Source organism: Micromys minutus (genome assembly GCF_963924665.1).
Source record: "Micromys minutus genome assembly, chromosome: 2".
In the NCBI taxonomy this organism is placed as follows: domain Eukaryota; kingdom Metazoa; phylum Chordata; class Mammalia; order Rodentia; family Muridae; genus Micromys; species Micromys minutus.
The window spans coordinates 47204809-47214880 of record NC_137971.1 but is presented as its reverse complement, the minus strand read 5'-3'; the positions used below and the strand labels follow the sequence as shown (position 1 = coordinate 47214880).

The following is a 10072-nucleotide window of genomic DNA, read 5'->3' as shown; positions in this document are numbered from 1 at the left end:
GACGTTAAATGAACCCACCCGGATTTTCTCAGCTGAGACGCTTTGGGGGCGGATCCTGTGACATTCACAAGGCTTTTCTCCGCCCAGTCAATGACGGGAACCTCGTGACTTAAAAGCGCCGCGCAAGGGTGCCGCTGGGAGTACGGAGGAGGAGCCGCAAGCCCAGACTCTCTGGGTCATCCCCCGACGGACCGCGCGTGCGCAGTGCCTCGTCTAGGGATCTCTTTCCCGCCGCTCACACTAGGAAGCCAGACGCCAAATCTGTCCCCGCGCAGCTGCCGCCGCCGGGGCGTCCGCCCAGCCCGAGGCGCGCCTGCGCACGTCCCCACGCACGCTCCGGCGTACGGCGGCGGCCAGGGGTCGCGAGCCGGTGGGAGACCCGCGCGCGCGGAGCAGCCCGGGGAGTCGGCGCTTCTTTCCCTCCCTCCCCCCCACTCCCCTCCCCGCTCCCTTTCCCCCTCCCCAAGAATGTTCCGCTACGAGGTGAGTGGCTGCGACCGGAAGTGACCCCTCCCTCGCCCGCGCGCCCCTTTTTTTTCCTCTGCTGACGGTCGCGCGGGTCTTGTGCGGCTGAGGAGGGGGCAGGGCGCGGGCAGCTGGGGACCCCGCTTCGGCTGCGGGGCTCGGGTGGAGCTTGGAGCGCACCTGGGGGCGGGCGGGACTGGCGAGAGCGGGCCGCTGGTTTGCGGCAGGGAGAGCCCGTTAAGTGCGGTAACCTGACCCTTTCCTTGCGCCTCTGCTCGCAGAGCTGCCTTGGAGACCTGCATCGCTTCTACCCGGTGGCTTTTCCTGAGGCAAAAATCCCCGGGGAGTACCCACGGAAGCGTTTCCCGCCCTGCACCCGGAACCCCTTCTCCGGGGTTACACTCACCCCTGTGCACGCGGGCAGCCGTCGGGTGGAGGGGCAGGGACTGGCCCTTAGGATGAGACTTGGATCGGCTGGTACAGAAGGCTCGGAGTGGGGAGGGGGGCGTGTCCAGCAGACCTTCCTTCTAGGTGAATGGAGGAAAGTGTGGGTTTGGTGACCGTCACTGCTGTGTGACCTTGACCAACGTAGTTTGGAGACTGGGCTAGGGAAATCCTTACTGAGTCATTCTGATTTGGTCCAGTAGATCACTGATTTCATAGAGTTGCTAGAGGTTGCTTCTGCTGTGGAGGCAGTTGCAGGGCTGGTTCTTTAGGGGAGGAAGGTTGGGTAGAAAGGCCCTTAAAAGTTCCCAGGTAAGTTATATCACAAGCTGTTTTACTAGAGTGTGGAATTCCAATTTGGAATCTTTGAACATTGAAAACGGTAGAATGCTTGACTTTACATTTGTATAAATATGAAGAGATAATGAGATACTGTGAATAGAAATTGCCAGAAGCAAAAAAAAAAAAAACTTGGTAAACTGAATAAGTCTGAATTGGGAGAAATGATCGAAATTAGAATATACCAAGCTTGTCCAGTGATCTTTACTCCCTGGAGGCTGAGGCAGGAGAATCAGTTCTAAGCCAGCCTGTATTTAGAGAAATACTAACTAAAACAAAATAAAGTAGAACATACCCAAGATGTGATGATTCTGGCTTTTATTCAGCTTTCTCAAATATTTTCCTTGTCTGATCTTCACACAAATTTTTTTCATCAAGTTGTATTTGGTTCAGAATTACAGCTTAAGAGATCAGGGTTTAGTGCCTAGTGCAGAGTCTTAGACATAGTAGGTCCTCAAAAGGTGTGTTGGGGCTGGAGAGATGGCTGCTATTTCACAAACCCTGGGTTCAATTCCCACCACTCAAATGGCAGCTCACAACTTGTAACTACAGTTCCAGGGGGCTTGCACTGTCACATACACGTGTGTGAAGGCAAAACACCAATGCATAGAAAATAAATTTAAATTTTTTTTCAAGTTGCCTATAAGACAACTTTGAAAAAGTAGATAGAACAAGAAGTTGCGATTATTTTTTAATGCTTAAATTATAGCTGAAAATGACTTCATTCTGTTTCCTGCCTAGAGTTTAGTCCTACAGGAAAGAGGAAGAAAGATGGACAGATTTAATAGCGTTGGGAAAATGACATGGATGTAGTGAGGAATATGTAATTTTGTTGGAAAAGTTACAGGAAACTCTAGATAATAAAGTGTTCATTTATTACTACCACTATTTCAAACAGTGTGTTCATCTATAAGCCTTAAAATGTTAAGGTCATTAAAAAGGCCCAACTTTAAATGTCTACATAAATGTAATGAGAAGTTGATCATTTGTTTTGTTTTGTTTTGTTGTAGTCTTTGGAGGATTGTCCTCTAGATGAAGATGAAGATGCATTTCAGGGTCTGGGAGAAGAAGATGAAGAAATTGATCAATTTAATGATGATACATTTGGGTCAGGTGCAGTTGGTAAGTGACATCTTTTATACTGTATTTGGTGTTAAGTCAACCTCTAATACGAGTTTTCTGTGTATGCATGAGTGTGGGTGTGGGTAAGCATGTGCCATGGCTATCTTGTGAAAGCCATAGAAGACCTTAGGAGTTGGAGCTCACATTCAACCTTGTTAAGATAAGATCTCTCATTTCTTCCACAGAGCTACATATTTCAGGCCAGGTCACCCAGAGATTTGGGTCATTCTTGTGTCTCTGTCTCCTGTCCCGAAGTAGGAATATTAGGATTATAGATGTTGACCAGTGCATCCAACTGTGTTCTAGGGATTGAGCTCAGGTTGTCAGACTTGTGAGCTGGGTGTTTTTTCTGACCCAGTTTTGTTTATATAATCCAGCCTTCATTAAGTTATAACAGTTCATCTTCAGTTCTGCTCACTTGGGCCTCTTTGCCTCGCCTATAATGACAAGTATTCCCAATTCCTTGTAGCTCTAGATTTCTAGTATAAGGAATATACAACGTTGGAAAAGTAGACATTAAAATGAGGTTGAAAGTAATGTGTTTGTAAAGAATGCAAGGAAAACTAATGGATGTATCAAATTCTGATCTAGTATGTAATACATTTTAAAATTCACTTTACCACAATCAGGTAGAGGAAGAACTTGAGTTCTAGGCTAGCCTAGACTACATGGGGAAAAACTGTGTCCCAAAAAAAGGGTAGGAAAAGCCAGGCAGTACATACCTTTAATCCCAGCATTTGGGAGGTAGGAAGAGCTTTGTAAGTTCCAGGATAGCCACAGCTATACAGAGGAACTTTGTCTCACACACCCCCTCAAAAGTGGGAGGCTATCACTAGTATATTGCATAATAATTTCTACTCTCAGAAGTTTTTTCAGTACAGTGGAAACACTATACAAAGAATTTGGATGATAAAATGTCTTCATAAATTAATAAAAATACTTAGAACAAGTTCAGAGACTAAGAGAAAGTTTATAAAGAACAGGTAGAGTATACATATGAATACCTGAAATGTAGACATTCCTGCCTCACCTGCTGGAATGCAGCAATCAGTGTTCAGGTCGGGGTACATGTAGATTGTTGTGATTTCTTCAGAATTACCGAAGTTCAGTCTGTACAACAAGTTAAATAATAAAGCCAGGAAAAATACAGCAATAGTGGGTTATCCCAAGGTTTTCAGTACCAAAAAGCTTTAAAAATCTTACAGTGGATACTGATTTTGCAATAATTTAAACAGTTTAAAGTCTTCAAGGCTCACAGTTAAATGAAATGGCAAAAATGGAAAGGTTTGTTTTTGTCTTACAAAAATCAGTAGAAAACCACTACTGTCCTGAGGATGAGCAGCAAGAAATACGCTGACAGTAGAAGCTGTGCTCAGTAGAGACAAGAGTTAAAGAATCTTGGAAGATAGCCAGAATTAGGAGATGAGATTGTTCAGGAGAATGGCATGATCCAAGATGCTGTTGTCTGTCTCCATGGAGATAGCAAGGGAAGCTATGTAGATTAGAATTACAAGCACTGAGAGGTGATACGAATTGCAAATTGTATTTAGAAGGTAGTTTAGCAGTAACCTCTAAAATACAGTAAAAACTACAATGGTATATGCTTGTGTCTAGATTTTTCTATTAAAATACTGTATAGAATGTTACCATTTCCAGCAAGTTCTTTGGTATTAAAAATCTTTGCATATGATCAACATACTTTACTAAGATGAGACAGCACAGTATTTTCTCAATTCTTGATAGAATGATCTTTGCCTTCTCACTGACATTTAGAGTTTTGACAGTGTAGCCTCTCCAGTCCCTTACATTTCTGTTTGTCATCACAAGATAGGAACACCCTGACCTGAGAAGAATACGCAGGTCTGTAGACCTGTGTCATGTTATCAGGTGATGGTCCTTGGTGCATGTGAAGAACATTTGGTTGAATAGAGAGGCAGCTGGGTAACTAGGCACCTAAAGCACAGAGTGGTTAAGAACTTCTTGGTCAACAAACACTATAATGCAGAAAAGCTTTCCAAAGGTCAACTTTATAAATTGAAATTGGGTGGGGTAGCTAGTTGAGGGGGGTGTGTGGTTTGTTTTTGGGGTTGGTGAGTTGGTTGGTTGATTTTGGTTTTTGGTGTTTTGTTTTGGCTTTTTTGTGGGGGTGGAGTTGTTGTTTATGATAGGGTTTCTCTGTATTTCCTTGGTTGTACTGGAACTCTTTAGACCAGGTTGGCCTTGAACTCAAAGATCCACCTGCCTCTGCCTACCAAGTACCAGTGTTAAAGGTGTGTGCCAGCACTACTAGGCTGGTAAACTGAAATTCTTAATTCCTTACATCTTTGTTATAGAAAAAAATTGCTTTCTAAGTTGATCTGAAAAAACATTATAGACAGAGGGGATACAGAGTTTAAACCAATGTGTAAAATGTTGATTTGATAGTTTGCAATAGTGGGGTCAGCACCTTGAACAATACCTGTTAGCATAGTGGATACTTTAGGTCACTGGCTACAGAAATTCTGTTGTTACCTTTCTATGAGAAACTTAATCTTTGTCTTCTGCATAAAAGAAGTTTATCTCAGAGTAACAAATGGTGTTACTGTAATTCCTATTCATTATCTGAAAATAAGTTTACACTTAAACAGTATGTGGAAGTCCACACCTTTAATTCCAGCATTTATGAGGCAGATGCAGGTAGATCTCTGATTTTTGGGCCAATCTGGTCTATAGAGTATGTTCCAGGACAGCCAGGGCTATACAGAGAAACCCAATCTCAGAGGGGAAAAAAGATTACACTTGGTGGTCATAGGTTCCATTCTCAATAATTAACATTTATTAATATTTATAGCAATATTTGTTATTTGTTTTCTCTGTACTAACGATTGGACCAACACCACAGAAGGCAAGTGCTTTACCCTGAGCTATATCCTTAGTCCCAGCATTTTCCTAATTTTAACAATAAGGAAGCACGGTGACCAAGGGGTTCAGAAACTAACTAATACAATTAATGTGAACTACTGGTTGTAATGCAGATGTATTTGGGGAAGTCTGAACCACTTTTATTTGGAAGAGCTCCATGTTCCTTCCCCCCTCCACTTCCCTCCTCTTATGGGAAGAGTTCACTGGGGTACACTGGTTTATTAGGTGAAGGAATATCTCCTTCCTTTTTTATTATCTATTTGACCAATGCTATACTTAGGTCAAACACTGGCATATAATTAAACAACTATATTTTTTTAGTTTATTTTTGTTCATGTTTTAGTTCATTTGTATATACTTGCTGTATGTGTGTGGAGTTGTTAATTTCACTTTTTATTATATGTGTTTGTGTGATGTATGTGTGTGTTCATGTGTGAGGATATGGAGGTTACATTGGAAACAAAAACGTTCTGCTGTTTATTCGCACAAAGTGGAGCACACGGGCATATTGTACACTTCCTCAATCACTCACCATCTTACTGAGATGGAAGTCCCCAGCAGAATCCAGAGTATGCTAGTCTATCTAGCCAACTTGGCCCCAGGATTCCTCCCACCAACCCTATTACCTGTGGAATTACAGATTGGATACCCACTCAGGGTTTTTTTATGGGTTGCTAGAGATAGATTTGAATTCTTGACCTCATGCCTGTATAGCAAATGCTCTATCCACTGAACCAGCTCCCAAGTGGGTGTCCTGGAATCCAGCCTAGCCTTAAATGCATAAAGATCCGCTTGCCTGTGAGTGCTGGGATTAAAGGCATGTGCCTATTATCACCTGGCCAAATTCTATAAATTCTGTCTGAAGTGTATTTTTCCCTTGTGAGTACAACAAGGTGTCTTTTTCAGAGCTTCTCATAATAAGGTGGCTCCTTAAATTATTTTCTATAAGGTGACATTTCAAGAAAAAGTGTCAGTTGACCATGCATTTAGTTAAAACTACACATGAAAGATGACTTGATGAACACCCTAATGGGACTAATATGTTCTGATCTTTCACAGAGTTCTAAAATAGAAGGCCTTAAGTACTCTGACACCAAAATCTTGAATTTAGAAGTCCTACTTGCATAGTTTTTTCGATCATTGGTATTATGCATGTGATACATTTCTACTTGATAAACAGTAAGTTTAAAATTCATAGCCTGGCCCTAAAAGCAAGATAGCCTTCACAAATACTTGAGTCTAAGATACCCATCATGTTTCTTTCAATGTGGTTTTAAATCCTCTGAATATTTTTCTAGGGAATAAGCTAAATTACAATTTGTTGATAGAATGAGTTCATATATAGTAGTTAAAAAGAATGAGGAAAAATCAGTAGTTATATCTTGCATGTATACATGAGAAGATATTCAAGATACATTGTAGCGAGAGAGAGTTTAAAATCCTGATTCTGTTGGCATCTCCACAGTGTGACTTGTCTTTGACCATCCATTTATTTTTATTTTTAGTCAGCCTTTATTCCATGTGCAATAGAATATTCTTCTAATGCGGTGTGTCATTTGCTTATTCATTGTGTTTATTTTCTGTATTTGTCTTTGTGAATGAGAGAAATGTGAGGGTAACATCCCTGTTATGTACACAGTGCTCATCATATAATAGAGGCTTAACATACTGAATAAAGCAGATTCAAAGGCTTAGATTCCAAGTTCTCAACCTTCCTAATGCTGTGACCCTTTAATAGTTTCTTTTGTTATGGTGACCCTCATCAAAAGATTATTTTGTTGCTACCTCATAAATGTAATTCTGCTACTGTTATAAATAATAATGTAAGTGATTTTGGAGAGAGAGGTTTGTCAAAGGAGTCCCAACTCACAGATTGAGAACCACTGGCCCAGAAGATGGCAGTTAAAATTTAAAAGAAAGTCTTTTGTTAGTACTATAGGTTTTTACTTTTTCCTAAAGTTTTTGACTGACACATAAGATCTCAAAGATAATACAGATTAGTATAAAGCTCTGTCTTCAGTTTAGAAATCAGTTTCAGTCTAGTGTTCAGATTTACCTTTAATTGATATTGTAAACTGTTGGTTGATCCAAAAGCTTGGTTTTCAGGGGTTATACAGGTGCTAGGATCAAAACTCCAGTCTTCATTATTACACAGCAAGTACTGTTAGCCACTAAGCCAGTTCTCCAGACCCATGTCAGCTTTCAGAAACTTAAAATAGTATAACACCCTTTTGTTTCTGTAAGATAGGTAGATGGGGGTGGGGAAGGAGAGAGAGAATTAATTTTTTGAGACAGGGTCTCATTGTGCTACTCTAGCTGGTCTAGAACTTGTTATGTAGGCCTGGCTGACCCAGAGCTCACAGACATCCACCTACCTCAGCCTCCGAGGTGCTGGGATTAAAGACATGCACCATCCTGGGCAGCTGAGCTACATTTCTTAAACTGACCTGTCTTACAGATGATGATTGGCAGGAAGCACATGAGCGCCTGGCTGAGTTGGAAGAGAAACTACCTGTGGCAGCTGATGAACAAACAGGCAATGGAGAGAGAGATGAGATGGACTTGTTGGGTGACCATGAGGAGAATCTAGCAGAAAGGCTCAGTAAGATGGTGATTGAAAATGAGCTAGAAGATCCAGCTATCATGAGGGCAGTGCAGACCAGGCCAGTTTTACAAGTAAGTTAAAGTACTGAGCTTTGTCATTTATTTTCTGTTTAATAACACCATAGAAAGTATTAATTGGTCAGGTAGGGTTGCACACACCTGTAATCCCAGCAATAGGGAGGCTGGGGCATGCAGATAACTGTGGGTTGGAATTAGCCTAGCTATTTAGCAAGTTCAAGGACATCCTGGGCTCAGAATAAGACCCTATCTCATAAAAGAAAACAAATCAAAAGGCTGATAATTCCTGAATTTGGCAACTTTGTAAATGAAGTTGGTGAGTCTTGTGTATTCTGGGACACTATAGCTTATTCCCCAATAGTGAAGGTCTGAGAGCCACACCATTCCTCTTTTGGCAGCCTCAACCAGGAAGTCTGAATTCCAGCATCTGGGATGGATCTGAAGTTCTGAGGCGAATCCGTGGACCACTGCTTGCTCAGGTATTAAGCATTCCTCTTCAGATAGGATGACTCACGGCCACAGATAAGTTGGCTCCTGTTGTCACCTTTTTCTTGTAATCATATACAAGTCTATATGTTCATCATTGTTACCTTGACTGCTAATGCTCCCTTCCTCATCCCTCATGTTTTAAAGGCTGAGAGGGAGTTGTTAGAACTCATAGATGTCAGTGTATGATTTGAGTTAGTTAAAAATCTAGTCAAAACTGCACATCAAGGACTGATTGTTTGACAGTGTTGGGGCACAAGGCCAGAGGCTGATTACAAAAGGGTAATGCAAAGGAATTTTATGGGAATGATAAAAATGGTGTATGTATTTATTAAAAGTCAGAGAATTATATACCAAAGGATGACTTTTACTGAGTATGAGTTAAAATTAAGATAATTTCTGAATGGCATCTATAGAGATTATTAAAATATTGCAAGTTAACTAATTTCTCTATCATTTGTAACCACTTCCTCAATTAGGAAATGCCTACAGTGTCTGTATTAGAATATGCCTTGCCTCAGAGGCCCCCACAGGGCCCAGAAGATGATCGGGACCTTTCTGAGCGAGCTTTACCAAGGCGGTCAACATCACCTATTATTGGAAGTCCTCCCGTTAGAGCTGTTCCTATAGGCACCCCACCTAAGCAGATGGCTGTTCCCACCTTCAACCAACAGGTACCTTTCATTAACGTACACAGCCCAGGATATTGGGAATCTGGGCAAAATTATTTGGGATTCTGGGAGGAGGGTGGATGTTGTGGGTAGGCATTAAAAGAATAGTCAATTAGAGAAGTTAGTATAAATGAGACACATTCCCTAATACCATTTGCTGCTGCTGCTGCTGCTGCTACCTTTTAACTGGGGGAGAAAAGAGTAGTTTGCCACATTAGTACATATATCCTTTTTTTAAGTGTTTTGCTGGCTGCCGGGTACATTAGCAGAAAGAATACTGAAAGCTGGGGGGAGTGGGAACACTCAGAATTGTCCACATCCCTTTTTACCTTTAAGATATCCCTGCTTTCCCTAGAGCCTGTGCAGTCCTGTTCCATAGACTTTCCTCCACCTGAAACCAGCAGCTGAAAAGGAAGGCCAATTTGGAAGGTATGGGGGGAGGGTGGTGTTGGTATGGCCTAGTTAGGCTCAATATCCTAAGAAATGGTGGAGTCACAATGTATCACAACATTGCTGAGCATGGCGGCCATATCACTGAGGCTTCAGAATAGGACTTAGTTAATCCTCCAGCTTTCTTATCATTCCTTCTCCCTCGATATAACCAAAACACATCCTCTTGGAGAAAATTTTCAAGTCAGAATGTCTGCTGGTACTTCCCTCAGATAGCATGGAAGGGTGGGGATACTGGAGAATTAGCTAAATCATCTTCAATTGAGATGAAACTGATTTGTGAGTGGAAGTTATTGAAGGTTCTCTTTTTGAGCCCATAGCCAGAGCAATTTGCTTAGAAGTAGGGTTTTGCATTGAGTTCTGTGTCTCTACCAGTACTTGAGGGGAGGGAGTATAGGAAGGCTAAAGACTGATTTCATTGAATGTAGTTCTGTATGTGTTTGTCCTAATAGATTCTGTGTCCGAAGCCTGTTCATGTTCGGCCCCCAATGCCACCACGTTATCCTGCTCCCTATGGTGAGAGGATGTCTCCAAACCAGCTCTGCAGTGTCCCGGTATGTCCCTTTACAATA

General features: G+C 41.8%; 1 protein-coding gene across 4 annotated transcripts in view; it reads left to right on the top strand.

Moving 5' to 3' along the window:
- The first annotated feature begins 383 nt into the window (after positions 1–383).
- Positions 384–10072, top strand: part of PATL1 (PAT1 homolog 1, processing body mRNA decay factor) — a 28340-nt gene continuing 18651 nt past the window's right edge. For 2 of the 4 annotated variants that reach the window (XM_080911898.1, XM_080911899.1), the window contains exons 1-6: positions 384–483; positions 2259–2370; positions 7730–7947; positions 8292–8372; positions 8859–9053; positions 9953–10054. In XM_080911898.1, coding sequence (XP_080768024.1) covers positions 469–483; positions 2259–2370; positions 7730–7947; positions 8292–8372; positions 8859–9053; positions 9953–10054 — 723 coding nt within the window. In that variant the 5' untranslated portion in view covers positions 384–468. Of the gene's footprint in view, positions 484–2258; positions 2371–7729; positions 7948–8291; positions 8373–8858; positions 9054–9405; positions 9480–9952; positions 10055–10072 lie in introns of those variants that run through there. The other 2 variants (XM_080911900.1, XM_080911901.1) reach the window with 2 other exon arrangements.